The sequence below is a fragment of the Oryzias latipes genome, chromosome 12 (genome assembly GCF_053564925.1).
Source record: "Oryzias latipes strain Hd-rR chromosome 12, Olatipes_Hd-rR_3.1".
Taxonomy (NCBI): domain Eukaryota; kingdom Metazoa; phylum Chordata; class Actinopteri; order Beloniformes; family Adrianichthyidae; genus Oryzias; species Oryzias latipes.
In genome coordinates this window covers 1,950,134-1,968,355 of record NC_136248.1, presented here as the reverse complement: position 1 = coordinate 1,968,355, position 18,222 = coordinate 1,950,134, and the positions used below count along the sequence as shown (strand labels likewise).

Genomic DNA, 18,222 nt, shown 5'->3' with positions numbered 1-18,222 from the left:
CCGCCGTAGATACTGTACCGCTAATACTACAAATCCCACAATGCTTTGCTAGTACGTTGGTACACAGTTGAAACCGTTGACAGCCATGGTCCAGTCACATCGGACAAATTCATGTCAGCCTCCACAAAACTGGCGCCAAAAGAAAGATGGACGACAGGAGCTTTGAGACATTCCTGCTAAACACGAGGTTTTCCTCGGCTCAGACTCTGACCCCAGACTTTATGAACCTGCTTGGTATCTGCTTAGACCAATGTGCAGAGTAAATCAGAGTGTAGAAAACTGAGCTGGAATTTATCTGTTTCTTCTGCACTTTTTCTGCTGCAAGGCCTAGTCTGTTAAAAGTAGAAATGTTGGATTTTTATTGAATGATGTTATTTTTGTTCTTTTGTTGTTGGCTTTGACAGAGATTTAGTTTAAAAAGGAACCTGAAAGGATACGGGGTGAGACACACTTTATTTACCTATTTAAATAAGAAAAGAATACCCCTGATGTGTCTATTATTTCATATTTCTATTCTCATGTGTTTGGAATATCAAGCTTTGGTTGATCCAGATTCTGTGTTTGTTTGTTTCCTTATGAAAAGGTTAAACGTTTCACATCAGTTGCAGTTCATTTTTCAATAAAGATTGAGTTTGGCCCGTGACTTTACTTCACTGCTGGTCTAGGCGTTTGTTTTGTCACTGAAACGCGTGCGACCCCCCCTCCTTATTCACCCACACACAGACTCACAGGCACAAAGGAAGTCCAGGCAGGACATCCCATCAGCAGAGGAGGCCAACCTCCTCAGCTGACAGCACGACGCCGCCCTGACATCACTTCCTGCTGGGCCTTTGATCACAGAGGACAGATAAAAGGATCCAACTGCAGGGAAGTTCTGGTCAGAAACAGCCCCCGTCACATGTACACCCCCGTCCTCTGGGGTTCAAACCATCATCTACTTCCTGTTGGTCATGCTGACGGATGTCCTGGACCCAAAAGTCTGCCAGCAGTTAACGCAGACGAGGAGGAGCCACCTTACCTGCTTTTGATGCGCAGCTGGACCGCTGAACGTGGCCGACTGCGGTTGCTGGATAGTGATGCCGTGTGCTGCGGCGTTGAGGAGGATGAGGATGAAGGAGGAGGAAGAGCAGGGAGGGAATTAGGAGGAGTAACAAACTCCTCAATGTATCCAGGATCAAAGTCCCTGTGGAAAGACAGAGATTGAAAGAAATTCACCAACCAATCCACCTCAGCTGCTCTGAAAGCCTCCAGGTTCACCAAATTCTACAAGAACATCCATGAGTCCCATTCTGGCTCAGAAGAGGAGGGGGTGGGTCCACGGCAACCATATGCTTTTATTCAGCAACATGCCTGACAGAGAGATTAGTGAATGCAATGCTAGACGAATCACAAAAGACTTAGGGAGCTTACTTTATTAGGCCTCAACTGAAAGACAATTTAAAGACCCACTCCAATGAGAACTCCTGTTTTTAACGTGTTCCTGTGGCATTTTCCCCATGATGGAGGACATATTTTTGCTTTTCTGAGTATTTCTTTATTCAAATCATTGTGAATCAGGAGCAGACAAGAAAAGAAAAACGCTGTTTGAAAAACTCTGCAGCAGTGACATAGGTGCTGCAGCAGTCAGCGGGTCAAAGTCTCCAAGCCCCGCCCCTTTCTGATCATCCACCTGCAGACCAACAGATCCATGAACGTCTCTGTTTTCCTGATCTGAGCTGGAATCTGGACGGACGGATGGATCTGATGTTGCTGCTGTTTTGTTGCACCGTTAATGTTAGGTTGGGGGTGTGAGGGGCTGTAAGTTAGCAGGAGAGGGTGTAAACAAAGGGATGATGAAGTCAGAACAGGCTTACTCAACACCAACAGCCCCGCCCACAACTCAGGGGGGAATTTCTAATGAACTCCTGCTGCTCCGCAGAAACTAGGTCCTAGAAAACGACACAGGTATCATTTTCATAACTCTTTGTATTGCCAAAAAAACTATTTTAATAAATTGGAAAAACAAGAAAAATATAAACATAAGTCAACACAGAAATCTGCTGTTTGATCATATCAGCTTGGAAAAAATGTCAGCCCAAAGCTCAAGTAACTTTGAAAGAATTCAGTCTCTCTGGTCTCCTGTGGTTGACTCCATGACTTAGGGGATGGAGGGCTTGGTCGTCGCTGCCCCTTGCCCTTCTGCCGTGGTTTGGGGTGGGGGTCGGGGCTTCCGGTGCCTGGCGGGGGCGGTGGGGGGCTCCGTTGGTCGGGGGGTCGGGTCCGGTGCCTGGGTGGGGCGGGCTGGGGCGCTGCGTGGTCCTCTGGGCTTGGGTGTGGGGGTGCGTGGTGGGGGGGTGGGGTGGTGGTCTGGCTTGGCTTGGGGGGGTGGTCCCTTTGCCTGTGCTGGGGGGGTTGGCGGGGGGCCCTGCTCGGGTGGGGGGGGCCCAGCGTCGCCGGATGGGCTGCCCATCTGCACCTGGGGCTGGGATCGGCCCTTCCCTGGCTCTGGGACGGGACAACCCTCTCGGGGCCCCCGGTCGCTCTGGGTGTCACCCGCTTCGGCTGCGGGGTCTGGGGTGGGGTGGGGTGGGTGGTTTGTCGGCCCTGTCCTGTTGGGGGGCGTTCTGGGGGGGAGGGGGGGCCCATTATTAGTACGGGTCGGGGGGGCTAGCGGGTCGGGGTCTCCGCTGAGGCAATCAGTGGTTGCCTCGGCCGGTTGGCCTCCTCGGTCCCGTCGAGGCCTGACCAGAGCTCTTCTAGGGCCGGCGTCTGGGGGTGGGGGCCTGGGCTTGCTCCGGGGGGGGGGGGCGACGCTTTCTGGCTCCTCTCTCTCTGTGTGGGGTGGGTGGTGCCGGGCCTGGGGTGTCGGCGCCTCCGGGGGTGGGCCCCTGGGCTGGGTGGCCCTGCCCCTTTGCTGGGGGTGGGCTGGGGGACGGCTGTTTGACCACCGGGGGACAGTCTACCAGCTGTCCCCAACTTACCCCCTTCCTTATATAACCTCATATTAGGGTGAGGGGGTGGGGGGTCTAGCCTGCGATGCGCCTTGGGGGGGGGCTACTTGGGAGTGGCCCCCCTCCTATGGTTGCCGTATGGAGTGGGCCCCCCCTCTTTCGGTTTTATTTGCACCTTAGACATGTAGGGTCCTTGGTAGGGGGGGTGCTTAGACATCACTGCAAGCAAGCAGCAGATGTCCTCCTGGCACCCTACCCGCCAATTTTAACCGCACCTTAGACATTTAGGGCCCCTTGGTGTGGAGGGTGAGGGGACATCACTGTGAGTAATCAGGAGATGTCCCCTTAGTGCCCTACTCGCCAATTTTAACTGCACCCCCCTTAGTACACACACCCCTCCCCCTTCAATATATACATTCAAACATAAACACACACACATGCACACAAACACCCTCTCAAGCACCCATACACGCACACACATTTTACAAGGAAGGTGGGACCTGGGTCCATCTGTCCCCTACCCCTTCCCTGGTGGGGGGTGTGGGCCCCTTGGCGATGGCGGCCGTGTCCCTTGGGTGCCGGCTCCCTGGGCCCGGCGGTGCTCTCTCCGCGCGGTGGGGGGGTTCATATTACACCTGAGCCGGGGGTGTTCGTGTCCCTGGGGGGTGGGTCCTGGTCCTTACCCCTGGGCGCTGGGCCCCGCCAAACTTCCAACATGGCCGAGCCTGGTCGGGCCATATTTATAACACCCCTTGTGGGCCGCCCTTTTTTCCCCGGGGTTCCCCCCTCCTGGGCGGGGGCGGCGGGCCCCTGCCTTGCTCCTACCTGGACCAACCGTGGGCCGGGTGGGTGGCTGCCTGGAGTGCGGAGCGGGTCTCCCTTGGGGGGTCCTGGCTCGTACCTGGGATCGGGGCGGGGGGATGCCCGGAACTCCTGGGTGGTGGTGGGGTGCTCGTCTGGGGCTGTGGGCGTCCCTCTCCGGTGGGGCCCTGCGTTGGGCTCTTCCGGCGCGGCGGGGGGCTGCTTTCCTGGCTGGGCTGGGGCGGCGCTCTCTTTCCCTCTGCGCCTCCCTGCTCTCTGGCTCTGGGGGCCTCGCGGCGGTCCTGCTGGCCCTGGCCTGGGTGGCGGTCTTGGTCGCCCGGGGGGCGGTTGTTCCCTGCCTGTTCCCGTGTGGCGTTGGGGGAATTCCGGCTGCCGCTGCTGCTGCGGCGGGGGTATGGGTGTGGGGGTGGCTGGGCGCTCCTCCTCCTTCTTTTCACATTCCACCATCCATTTTAGAAGAACATAAACACTCACCTGAGCACAGGTGTTAGCTCACCTTTGCACTAATAGTTTGCATGATTGAATGAATGAAAGATTTCACACTAGTTGGTTTAAAGGCATAGGTATGCGTTCGTGAACACTATCTGTTTTGTGTGCATGTTGACATGTGGACATTTTTGCGGCTAGCAGGTGTGTTGATAATATTTGAGTGTGTGTGAACAGGCCCCGCCCTTTTTGTACTACATTTGAACCGTACCGTGACGATAAACAACCAGTAAGCCTGTCTGCTCTATGCTGCTTCATGGTCTTACCCCCCTTCCCCTCCTATTATCACCCTCCTACCCCCCCTCTCTCTAACGTCCCTCTCTCTTCTTCCCCTCTTTCCTTTTCCGTCCGGTCCAACACCAAAGATTTTCAGACATGATTGAAATTAATAAAGTTTGGCCTCAATTACAAAAGGGGTTTATTCAGACATACCTTTGGTTTGTCTGAAGATGAATAACCCCTCTTGTTAAAGTAAAATATGTCCAACACAAGAGGCCCTCAGCTCTCATCTGTTTGCCTAGCTGTTGGACAGGACAAGTTAAAAAAAAAAAAAGAAAACGACACAGGCACACCTGTGCAATAATCGTGCTGTCTGACCAGCATCTTGACATGGCACACCTGTGAGGTGGGATGGATTGTCTTGGCAAAGGAGAAGTGCTCACTATCACAGATTTAGACAGATTTGTGAACAATATTTCAGAGAACTGGTTATTTTGTGTTTGTGGAAAATGTTTCACATCTTTGAGTTCATACCATAATAAATGGGAGCAATAACAAAAGTGTTGTGTTTATATTTTTGGTAAGTGTATGACCACAATCAATCAATCAATCAATCAATCAATCAATCAATCAATCAATCCAGACGAAACTTGTGAGAAAATTGTGTGTGAAGTTTGTGTAAAATGCAAACTAGAACATGTATTCAGTGCAGATCTGTTGAATAATCAGCCTCAGTGACTCTAACCTTCTCACCACGTCCAATCTATCAGTATATCTATCCATCTATAAGTATAACTGACAGATGTATAGATTAGACGGGCATTTTTTACCAGTTACAGTGGGATCAATGCCATATAAATGCATATAAACAGTGCAATAATAACGCACGGTTCATGTCCTACACAGGTTTACGTGTTCTTTGAGTGGTTTATTCGTACTTCTTCCATGGTTTTAACGTGGGTTATTCATGATATATCTGTTAAAATGTCACGTAAAGACCACAACTTTCCTCACTTTTACCACGTCTGACCAACGCTTATCTATGCAATATGTGCAGATTGTACGTAGTGGCTGTGAGACACTTTTACAACGACTTCACATCACTCGCTTTCGTCACTACATTTGAGATGATCTGTATAGAATCAGGAGAATCCAGAGAAAGCTCTGAGTGACAGAGGAGAACCATTTCATGCTTTTGGTGGGAAAGTTCAGTTTATTTGGGAGAAGCTCCGCTCCGATCAAAAGGTCAGCATGGAACACTGTCAGGTCCAGCTGAGGCCATGTTTACCGTTTCCACGTGAACACCCCCCTCTGGTGGCGTCCCAAACCCTGTGAGAATTCTCCAGCGGTGAGTCTTTCATCCAGAGGTGCTCCTTCTCCTTATTTGGAGAAAATGAACAATGTTCCATGAATGCACCTCAATGCTTTCCTTTTTTTGCCTTTTCCCTGAACTGTTCTCCGTCTGGATCTGGATCACCTCCACTCTGAACAGAGCATTTGCTTTTAGTGCAGGTCTGTTGGGTCCAAGCGGACCGTCTGCATTTAGGATTTAGATGTTCACCAAATGCTCTTCATCACCTCTGAGTGCTCGCTGCTGCTCAGAGTCCAGGTGTGGCCACAACAAAGATTCAGCGCTCACAATGAGCCGAGTCACTCCTGCCCAGTCTGTGACGCGAGCAAAGAACACGTGAAGCAGCACACGTCTGTAAGGACAAACGTCTGAGCAGAACAGCTCTGCTAGAAAGAGCAGAATAACAGCAGGTAAGATGACAGGACGGGTCTACACGACCCGGTTTCAGCAGAAAACACCTGCAGTGAGGAGAGAGAAATGAGGCCTTTAGGTCCACCAGGGGGAGGAGTTACTCAGTCCAGTTCTCATATACAGTCACCGGCTCATCCTCAGTGCTAAAGCATGGAGGGTTTTCTGTTTGATAAAACATAGAGAAGAACAGCAAACCAGTTAGGACCACAAACTATCTGCTGTAGGATTTCTGTGTACAAACCCCTAAAAGCCTTTAGCAGATCTTCAATCAGGCCTCCGTTCACTGAAAAAACAGCAGCTCACGCTAGCTCAACAAGGACATTCTGGCAATTATTAAGATATTGGAAAACAGGAAAACCAAAGAGCTTCCCTTCTAGAAACAACTAAAGAGGTCAGATCAACACCACAACAGTTCAGTAAAAACCGTTTTTAAAGCTGATTTAGGCTGACTGTCATCTGCAAATCAACCATCAAAGATGAAACCCAGAGGAAAGAGAAAGGCGGCAGGTCCAAAACGGCTGTTGCTTAGCGTCTCACCTTCAGGCCTGTTCCTGAGAGGCAGCTCTAGGAAAACAGTCCTTTTACACAAAATACAACACAAGAGTTAAAGTTCCACAGTTATAGTTTTGGCTTTAGACTGAAAAAAAGACAACAAATAAAGGAAGACATAAACTGTTTTATAAAAGTGTAAGCAGCACCACGACAATGTTTAAGCTTTTAAACTGCTTTTTTAATAAACCAGAAAAGAAACATGAGAATGCTATAAGTGAAATCAGTAAAATGTTATTTTCTCCAGGATAGCAGGGAGATGTAGGTGTCTGCAGACGATTAATCCACACGGAGATTTTCAGCAAACTTTTTGGCATGAATGTTGCTCTCCTTGGATGACACACATGCCTCAGTCATTAATGAAAGTCAGAGCTGTTTCCTGCTCCACCCAGTTCAGCCGTTTCCCTCCGAATCCTTTCAAGTTCACAACACCACACACAGCGTTCAGGAGGACACACCTGGCCTTTGTCCTGAGCGCGCCACATTCCGCCGCTGCAAACGTTTCACCGTAGGCATCAAACCTTTCTTCTGCAACAAATGCACACAAAGAGACACAAATACACAAGCAGGTGTGCAGATAAAAGATCATTAAAGCAAAACCAGTCAAGCCAGTCAGAAGAATGTGCCGCAGCCACCAAACTCCCTGAAATCACCTGAACCGGAGGAGCCGGGTGTCACGTTCCACTTTCCATCTTAACGCACCCGCCAAGCGCACGCACACACACACACACAGTCACACGCACACACGCATGCACACACACACACACCCAGTCACACAGACACACGCACGCACACACACACACAGCGTTTAAGTGGACGACTGATTGTGTCCTTTAGTCTTAAAGTTTGCTCCTGACATCGTTTGTCGTGTTCCTGTTCAGACGCAGCAACGTGTTGCGACCCCAGAGGGGGGAGGACAGAGGCCCTCCACGTTTGAAACACTTGATTGAACTTTGAAAAAAAGCAACTCAGCCCAAACGACTACATTAATGAAGGACAGTGCAGTTATGATGTAAACTGGAAGCATCAGCATGAGAGCTCAAACCTTTTAGTAACATTCTGAAAGTTCTAAGCAGAGATGATTAACAGCAACCGTATATGAGACTGTTCTGGCCTCATAAACCAGTGGGACTAAAAGAAAGCAGGAATCATCAAGTAAATGCCACTGCACCCTTGAGGTTACTTTGACAAATCACTTGTGTATTATGATGTATTAAGAATCTGTCAATGGATCATTGGGGGTTAAGAAGGGAAACTCTGCCTCTGCACTTTATAAATGTCTTTAGATCCGTTTCACTCAGAGGACGACAGCAGACTCACCATTTCTAAAAGGAAGGGGGCAAAGTGGGGCTTTTCTTGCCTCTTATGCCACCTCAAGAATGCTTTGTGTTGTCTCACTGTGCACAACAACACAATGGCTTCACATAACACAAATTCAAGGTAAAGGACACACAATCCATGAGCTTGTTCTGAATGCTGATCCTGTGTGGACTCCTCCTTCTGCTTTTGAAAGAGCCGAAAACACCACAGCCTGTCCCGGAACGAGACTGCGGGGGGGGATAGAACTACGCTTTTTTCAATACATCATGTTTGAAAACTAAACTACTGACTTTGAACAAACGTAACAACAGCGAATCGTGACCGAAAGCAGAAATCCCAGAATGGGCAGAGTGGAGAATTTGATATGAAACAAACAGAAACTTGGTCTGATGGAAAGTGGTTGACAAAACCGAAAACACAAAGCCAGAGAGCTCACACGAGCAAAAACAAACTCAACCAAAGCCTCACACACCTACCTGTTGCTTTTATTGTGTACTTGGAACAAAACTTTCCCTGCAGCTCTGAAGAATTTGTGCTGTTAAAACTCTAAACGGGAACGGCACAGAGGCGGAGAACTGTGACGGTTGGAGTTTGAGGTCTCTGACGGTAAAAGAATCTGGTCTAAGTTCACAGAAGGGGATGGATTAACAAGAAATCTACTGATCTACATGATTTTCCCTTGACATCTACAGGGGCCTCAAAACCAGCCAGCAGCTGGCAAAAATCTGCTGCCTGTGAGTGAGGTAGTCACCAGCTACTTTTTGATGACAAACAAAACTTTTATTTAGTAGCTCACAGTAAAAAATTCGTGAATGCAGAGTCTGAAGTTAACACTGGAAACCTTCCTTTTCAGTTTGGTGAATAAAAGTTAGAGCGCTGGTCGCCACATGTCGAGTAAGGCTGTGCTACAACTGGAAAAAATATTTGGTCTGGACCGAGTCCCCAACCTGTTCAGACCAACGTCAAGCAGACCTTCCTGTTCCGGACCAAAACTGGTAAACAAAACCATGTGACTGAAGATCTCTTCAGTCATTGGCCAGGAATTATGAGGGCGGGGCAAACCAAGAAGAGAAAGGATCCTGGAAGTCCTGCTCTTTGCAATCCTTTCCGGGATAAACTTTATATTTCGCTGACCAGTTTTGAACGTCTGTATCAACGTCAGGTACAACACTATATTTTGAAATAACGCCCCAGGTGCCTGGAAAAGGCCCCAATTTTGAAAATGTTCCTGGGGGAGGACCCCCAGACCTCCCCTCAGGCAATGCCTCACGCCTTCAGCAGTCAGATGGTAGCTTCCTACTCTGAAAACTTCAGAGGCCCCTGCATCTATTCATTTTATTAAAATATACAATATATCCATCCAGTCACAGAACAAAGTTATTAATTAGTTTTAATCTTGGATTATCAATCCAAGAGAACCCAAATGACAAATTATGACGTCTAAGCTTCCTGCTTTCACATTTTTATGAAGCACAGCGGTCACAAGATGTAAGGGAGTAATATACTTTCTTGGCCATAATATTACAAGAACAGTAGATTGACCTTTTCTGACTTTTCAATGTTCTGAGTTTCTACAGATGTGCTAAAAGTCAGGATTTGCATCACTTGTTCCCTGAAAGCATCCTTTGGCCTTTGGTGGATAAAATGATTACAGATACCGTCACTGAGCCCCGCAGAGTTTGGAGGAACGTTGGTGGGTTCACTGTCCTCATAAGGCTGTGTCCCCACCAAAGTGTTGTCAGAAAAACAGTGTTACTCAGGAAATGGGGTTGATGTGGTCTGTCCCGTGAATGACTTCTTCCTTTTGGAGCAAAGAAACTCAAACATTCACTCGGCTCGATTACGTCAGCCCACAACAAAAGAGCACAAAGACAGAGTCAGCCGAGATGAATGGAAGAAGACAAAAGAGACGGGGGAGGTGGGGGGGGCTACATGCAGACCACTACGCAACAGGGGCAAAAACTTTCCACTGAGTACATTTAAATCCATGGAGGCTGTGCGCAGACGTAAAAACTGTACTGTGGTCAAAACAAAAGGAATTGTCATAAAAAGACATTGTTGGGTTTAGAAAAGCACCAATTTGAGAGAAAGTGTTTGTACAAAAACATCAATAGGAAAGTGCTTGCATAACTTTAAAATGCTGAATAGCAGTCATACCGGCACTAAAGTTCCTTCTGAGAGAAACTGAGAATGAAACTAAAATTAATTTAAAAAAAAGACATTTTCACAATTATATGCATCTTGTGCTTTAACCTCTTAAGACCTTACCTATTCTTTGATTTTTCTTTTCACTTTGACAGGGCCTCAGCTAAGCAGAATTACCTATTGTGGTAATAAAACCCCAAATGTGATCCCCTCACATGTGGACGCCGGGTCTGAGGGGGTTCTATGAAGTTCGTTTGTCATCTGCAAAGACGTGGACTTCAGTTTTTAAGAAGTATTTCAAAATACTAGCAGGACCTGTGAGGTGAACTGCAGCTGCTTTGAGTCTGAGGAAAATGTACAAACATTTACGGACTGAAACCCTTCACGTTTGATGATTCTCTACCTTCCACACTCAGGCTGCACCATATGATGAAAACTTGTGATGTTCCATATTAACGATCAATATTGCGATGGCAATAGAACTTGCGATACATGAACCTAAAGCAAAACAACCAAAAACAGAATTCCCATTTCCCATTTAAAAAGGGGTAAACATAACTTAAATGACACTCCAAATGACCCCCGTCTGCATAGGAGGTGAACATCTAAGCGAACCAAACGTCTCCAGTCTGGACACACCCTTGGAATTTGAGACGATCAGCCTGCCCTCCCCTCTGAACTCAAACAGCGTCTATGTTTTTGTGGGCATGGATGTTCGTGAGCAGCATTCAGAGAGGCACTCAGGTCTCTGCTCCGGACTCAGGCATGTATCAGGGGCGAGTTTCTATGCCCTTCAGCAAAACACGCCACCACGAGCATGACCAGGTCTGTCAATCATTGGTGGTTTGGTTTGATAGATGGCGGTGGACCTGCAGTCATTTTCTATATTTTTGTTTGTTTGTATGGAACTCTGTGAACTGAAAGGAGGCTTCCAGAACAAACGTGTTCCTTAAATTCTAAAGATATAGACTTTAACGGTTTAAAAACATAAAGACACAAACTGATGTCTGTAGGAATAAAGAGAAAAAAGTTTTCTGAGATTACAGACATCGAGCCTTCATTCATCAGGACTTTCCTCTTTGTCTTCATGAAAGCTGCTGGAGCTCTTCCTGGCCCCTCAAACAGGGGAAATATTATTAAAAATAAAAACAATAAACCTTTCAAGAACCACATTCTGAGTTTAACTACATTAAATTTAAAATAACACACATCCATCACTTCAGCATGGACATCTTTTCTGGGAACAACTATTTTTAAAGGCTTTCAAGTGCCATAAAGAGTGCAGTGTGATTTTTTTCACAATTACATTTTTTGTTCATATACTGACAAAATGAGATAATGGAAAGAGAATTTGCAAGTCTGAAGACTTTTGCTTTCGGTTTCAATCCCGTTTTTGTCCAGAAAGGACTGAACACTTAAGGAAAAGAGCTTCTTTTTCCACTTTTGCATTTTGCCTTGAGTCACACAAAAAGCAGAAAGCAAAGTTCATGCAAAATAGCCAAGAAGTGGAAGAGAGGCCATCAAAGCTGCTCCACTAAATCCTGACTGATGGACCGCAGCACTGTCATAAAAGGTCGCTGGCGGGATAAATGCCTCTACAATCCACTGCCGTCAGTAACATTAACGAAGCAACACGGCTGAGAAGCATTCAGACGCCATGTGACACAATGAGACGACCCCATACGCTGCACCACCACTTCACCATGACAGAAGCCATCTACGCCACGTGCAGAAACCCCGACCACCCATAAGAAGAAAACTACCAAAAAGGTTAGATAGTGAGACCAACAGATCAGTTCACGTGATCAATGTTGCTGTGATCAGTGAAAGTTTGAAAAAAATCCATCTATATATTAAACCAATTGGCCACACAGATAATGTGGCTAAGATCCACTTAGCAGAGGTGGGTCGGGGTCCCCATGGTCCCGCCGTGGCTACAAGCTAACATTTTGGATCTGATTCAAGTTCCGTCCACAAACGCAAAAAGTCAGAGCTCTTTGATACATCCACAAACTTTTTGGTTTATTGAAAAAAAACTGCTTTTATGCCTTGATTGTGGTTTGGAACATGTTTTATGTTTGTGAGCCAATGGTTCCTGCTGTTAGATAGCGCCACAGGAGGGGTCAAATCTCCACAAAAACCTCCTTTTCCCATCCATGCTGACTCAATGCAGGAATGGTACCGACTGAGAGTCCTTTCACGACCTGTCCACATCACCAACACGGGCTTTGTTTTGTTGGGTCAGTGTTTAGATTATGGAGGGGTCCGTAAATGTTTTTGCGTTTTGTCCGTCACTTCCTGGATTGTCCTATTGACCCACATTTCCAGCAGACACTAAACTTTACCCATAAAGCCCACAGACATCAGTTTTTGGCAGGTATTTATCAATGGTTTCACATTCTTTGTCTATTTTTAGGACGGATAAACTGACATCCTGATGTCATTATGTGCACGGACAGCTGAAACGAGTCTTGAGAGCGGCGCCGCGGCACACCTCTACAGGCAGGCTGAGCGCCCTGTGCACCAGAACAGGCAGCAACCACATTAGCCCTACATTCAAACGGACTCGGCTGTATTTTGGCTTTAACTCAAAAAATTGGGTGTATTTTTGAGCTCTAGAATAGTGTTTGAAAATAACCTGGAGAGATGGAAAACGACAGCATCCAACAGCTGTTGGATGAAATGTGAGGAGATCAGCAGCATGAGGGTTTCCTCCTCTGGAGACCACGAGTGTCAACTTCCCTGACTAAATACTAGATTCAGTTACACAACGGCCCACTGAACTCCTGCTCATTTTAATATACTAACTAGGGACGGGCGATGAGTCTTTTCATATCAGGCGATAACGATAAATGTCACAATATAATCCAAATAACTCTTTTTGTCAAAACACTGTTGCTCTTTAGAGAAATGTGTAATCACCAGCAGGTTGTTTCAATTTAAATATTTATTTCCTGTCATACTTTAAACATAACAGATGCACTGCATCTATATTACAGACGTTTTAAGGCAGTAAAACTACACACTTTTCTCAGACAGACATGAACATTTTCTCGCCTTTCTCTCTTGTTTCAACTCTCAAAGTTCAGACCTCCGTAGAAAAATTAATTCAGTATTATAGAATGAAAACAAAGATCTGATCGCGATCGAAGATTTTTGTCTATTTGGAAAGCTAAACGTATTCTGTATGAGAGACGTGGCCAGTAGAGGATTTGATGCATGAGTCCAGCACTAATCTATCACCGTCAGAGACCAGTTTGAGACCAAAAAAATCATTTACCACACAGGTGAACACCAGAAACCAGAGGCTACTGAACACACAGCTTTAACTGCAGCTGGAGGCAGTCGCTGCCCTTTGCCCTCTGTGGTTGCAGTAAAGAGGAACGAATCTGCCAGGACACATGATTTCACTGAGGTTCAGCTGTTTTCCTAAAGTGCAGAATGATAACAGCCTGTCTAACATAAGAGGAAGAGTATCATCATGAAAGAACAGAGACACACAAAGAAAAGGAGAACACTTCACAAAAGCAGTGTTAGTTTGATCAAATCACATTCAGCTCTGAAGTTTGAACTTCCAAGAAAAAGATCTTAAAGGTTTTCGTCTGTCACTAAGCAGAGACGTCCGGGGAAACCTCCCAGCAGTACGCTAACCAAAGCACCAACAGCGTTTCAGGATCAGTTAAAGGGTTTGAACCGAAAAGGCCCAGCTTCATAACCTGCAGACGGTTTTGTTCAAACGGATCAGTAAACTTCGTATGTGATTGTTGGGAGAAGACACCTAGGAGCCTTCACACCAGGATAGTCCTGTGGACTCAGCTGTGGGAAAATATTTGTTCCTTCTTTTTGGTTCTGTTTGTGTTCACACTGGAGTGGATCAACAGAGCAAGCAGAAAAGCCCGGAGGGTCCCACTAGTCTTCTGACTTGAACATTACGAAGCCAACTCTTCCATCAATGGAGCTTTTCTTTCTAGTTTGCCCTGGGGTATTAACTATGTATTTTTGAATTGAGCCGAATTCTGAAACAGAATAAAAAGAAGAGCAAAGTGTTGGTTGTTCAAGCTCTGCTGCGGAGACGATTTCTGCTGCTGCCTCAATATTGAGACGTTTTAGCATAAAAAGAGACTTCTACAATCCTTCAGACTAGTGGAATCACCTAAAAAGTTATCAACAGATTAGTCCTCAGTCCCAACTGCCCCTAAGGGTGGATACAGGTGAAAAAAACCATCAGACTTGTATGAGGCACCTAAGTGACACACAGGAAATATCCAAGTTTTAGAGCCTTCAGTCAATCTGCAGACCCCAAATGTTCCTGCACATTTTTTCTACCGGCACGCTGCAGATTGACAGGTCGTAGGAACACTTCCTGTGTACAACACGTGAGGATGAAGCAGGTGAGACGCAGGCGTGTTGTACAGATTTAGCATTTTATTTTAACGCACCCACCCCCCAAAACCCTGGACATAGGAGCCTGTTGGTTCATGTGGTACGTGCGCGCTCTTCACTGAAGCCTGAGTGTAAAAATCAGGAAATCAGACAATCAGAGTCACATGCACACCCATGCATGCAGCATACGAACGCAGTCAGTAAGGAGGCAGTACTTACACCTAACCAACGTGTGGGGTAAGGACGCCGTACGACAGCATCACCCGTAAGTCATCCTTACTTACAGCATGGTCTTCCGGGTATTTCTAGGTATTTGCCTGTATACTCACTTCCAGCTGCGCTGATAACAGCTGCAGAAGGACAAGCACCTTAAAACAAGTCTGCAGACAGTACAGCGAAGAGAACTTATCGACTCTGTTAAACCCAGAAGGACGGCTGTCAATCAGGCAGCAGAAGATGGAATTATGGACATTTTTATTTTTTGCAGCTTCACTTTATACTTGTAATAATAAAGAAGCTTTATCAGTTATTGAAGATGGTTAAAGTGACTGATCTATAATTATGTAACTTCACCTGCCACAAAAAGTGATTCATGATTTTTCTAATGAATAATAATCTGCACATATTTTGAACTTTTGATATTTGATCTGCATATGTTATGAAGATTTCTGAAACAGTGTTATGTCTATTTTACATAATTATGAAGTAATTCATCTTTGTCAGGTGATTTATTAATACTAAAGGATTCTTAATTCTGTCTGATAAAAGTTATGAACCGGATAAATCATGTAATAAAATGCTTACGGTAGAACAGGATTATAGAAGTTCACTTCCTTCCACTCCCTTTCAAGAAATCTTTGATTTATTGTCTAATATCCTAAGTTTGATGTGTCTTTGTATGAATGTATAACTGATAATTGTTTTTGTTTTGTGCATTCTTCTTGATTTGATTGCTTGAAATAAACCATTTGAATAAAAAAAAAAAAAAGATTGGCTCCTGAGTGTAAATTAAAAAGTGTAATACCACAGGGATAAAGCACACCTAAAAAAGTAGTTCCGGTCACATGGCTTAAATGTTCAATATCACTGCGCTGGCTTCTTTAAAACAAACTTTAGCTTCATCATCTGGACAAAAACAAGCGGTTAGAGGAGAACTTTCTCTCTGAACTGATGCTTTATTGAACACATCGTGGTCATCAGCGTATATATCGCTTTAGCTTTAGCGCTGTAGTCGAGGTTGGCGCTGGATCAGCCGTTACAACGACAACGCACCGGACCGTTCATCTAGTCCACTTTTTGGGAAAAAGCAATTTAAACCTAAAAATAACAAGAATAAAGTACTAATAATTGATTGAGTACTTATTTATTTCGTAAGTGATCATGGTTTAAGCGGTATTACTGCCTTTGAAGTGTCCATTATCAGAAATTAACAGACGACATGAAAGCGGTTCCCTTACGAATCCTTCACAATACAATTACTTACCCCACAAACGTCAATGGTACGTTCCATTTTCATGACGTCCCTTAAGACCTGAAAGTCACACCTGCTCTCCGCTTAAGATGTGGCCGCTCGTCTCTACGACCGTCTACGGGCCGGACAGCCCACAGTGCAATACGGATCCTGTGAGAACCTGAATAACCATTAGTTGGTACCATTGAACAACCTTGTTTGGTTTCTCTTTCTATTCTTCTTTCTTTTCTATTTGCCTAAAGGAAAAAAAGCTAAATGAATTGCTTAAGTGTAAAAGAACACAGCTGATGTGCAGACTGCGGTTTGGGGAGAACTGCAGGACAAAGCGTTGCACCAATGCAGAGTACGGAGTACCTAAGAAAACTCTAGAGGCATGCAGTCCGACAAGCATCACAAACACACTCCAGTGTGGTAATATGAAGCCAGCACAAACACACACACTCACACACGGCACAGGTGAGCAGCGCGTCTTCGCTCGTGTGGAAACCCTGACGTGTCGGGTATCAATTAGAATGCAACACAAATGGTCCACAACACATTTAACCCAACGGCAGACGGCAATCACACCCCGACATGTGGAGGCAGAAAAACGAGGAAAAGCCTTAGACTGACTCACAGACCAGGAAAGAAGTGTTCTATGCTTTGATTAGATGCAAAAATCCGTTTTTTCAGTTTGTTGGGCACAGAGTTGAGTTAGGGCTCAAAACGCAGAAGAGTCAACCAAAAAAACAGCTCTAATGTCCCAGGTGAACCGTTTTTAGACCCTTTTATGCATTTCTGTCTGTTTGAAAAATGTGGGTTTTATCCTGAAAATCTTCATTTCAGAACCTCAAGTTTTCTCTGGTAGATCATCTTAGCGTAAAGCGATTAATGTGACTTATTTGAAGGCTTTTATAACTTCACTTAACAGTTATTTACACTATAATCAAAAATCAGCACAAGTGTTTCTTTACAAACTTCAAACATTTATTTTATTTTTTTTAAAATAGACATAAAATGCTGAAGTTGTGGGAAAAACCTACAGAAATGTAATGTAAACTGCAGGTTTTAGAGTGAAATATACGGAATAATCCTCTAGTTTCAGCTAGATCATGCATCTTTTTCTTTGGAGGAGATTTAAAGGCTCTTTTTAAAAATGCTCACTTACTGCTCCGACGCCACGCTCCTTGGAACAGGAGGATTTGTCTTATTATCTGAGAGAAGATCCCACAGCGTTCTGCCTCTGACTGTCAGGTACGAGTCTCTCAGAGCCTTTTTTACTTCTGTGCTGTCGGCCAATCAGGTCTCTGCCATGTGCACCAATCAGAGCGAGCGCAGGCAGGTTTGGAAGACAGGGAGTCAGTAGAATGGCTGAGCAGGTGTGGTGTGTGACAGGTGTGTTTGGTGGCAACATCCTTTGTCCGCCCCACTGCAAGCATGGAACGCAAAACACGACCAACAGCTGCTGAAATCACAAACCCTAAAAGCGGCAGCAGCCAGACAAAAACAGGCGTATCTCTGAGAGGTCAGAGTTCGCAGCTCAAAGCAGAAAAGTGCTTTTCTGCTTACTGCTGTTGTTGCAGGAAGACAGCTGACGGATGACTTCCAGGAGGTGAAGGAAAAGTGGATTAGAGGACAAAAATGGGCTCTGGAACGGGTCAAATCCTCTTTAGATCACTTTGGTATGAAGCTGTGAATAGGTCATGACCCATTTTACATTTTCCTTCAAACGTTTATCAGCTTTTCTGAAATAGTCACGCTGATTAACCAAATCTGCAGTTTTTTTTCTAACCTGATCCAGGCCCGGCTCTGTGTCACCCGGCAGAACTTGAACCAGAGTGGGTCCAGATAAAAAGGTGGATCACAGGAGCAAATCCAAAAACACTCAGACCAAAACAGCCAGACCGATCCAGACTCCAGGCATGAAACTCAAGCAGTCTGCGGTGAGTTCAGACGAGGACACGGCGGCACGCTGAGGAGCCCCTTACTCTGGAGGACTGGAGCCAAACGCGGTTGCTTCGTCACGTCCGGAAAATAACTCATCCGACAGTGAAGCTTAACTATTTTATTAAAGATTTTTCAATCCTAAAGCCGGTTTTCAGGCTGAGCTATTACCTCAGCTGTTTGCACAAGCATGGGGAGGTGAAAGCTTCAGA

At 45.8% G+C, this 18,222-nt stretch overlaps 1 protein-coding gene across 10 annotated transcripts in view; it reads right to left on the bottom strand.

Moving 5' to 3' along the window:
• shroom3 (shroom family member 3) overlaps positions 1 to 18,222 on the bottom strand; it is a 66,909-nt gene that overhangs the window by 35,272 nt on the left and 13,415 nt on the right. For 7 of the 10 annotated variants that reach the window (XM_023961091.2, XM_078955566.1, XM_023961089.2 and 4 more), the window contains one exon: positions 1,019 to 1,183. The exons of 2 other annotated variants lie outside the window; for them this stretch is intronic. In XM_023961091.2, the coding sequence (XP_023816859.1) occupies positions 1,019 to 1,183 (165 nt within the window). Of the gene's footprint in view, positions 1 to 1,018; positions 1,184 to 17,234; positions 17,366 to 18,222 lie in introns of those variants that run through there. One more of the 10 variants, XM_078955569.1, reaches the window with a different exon arrangement.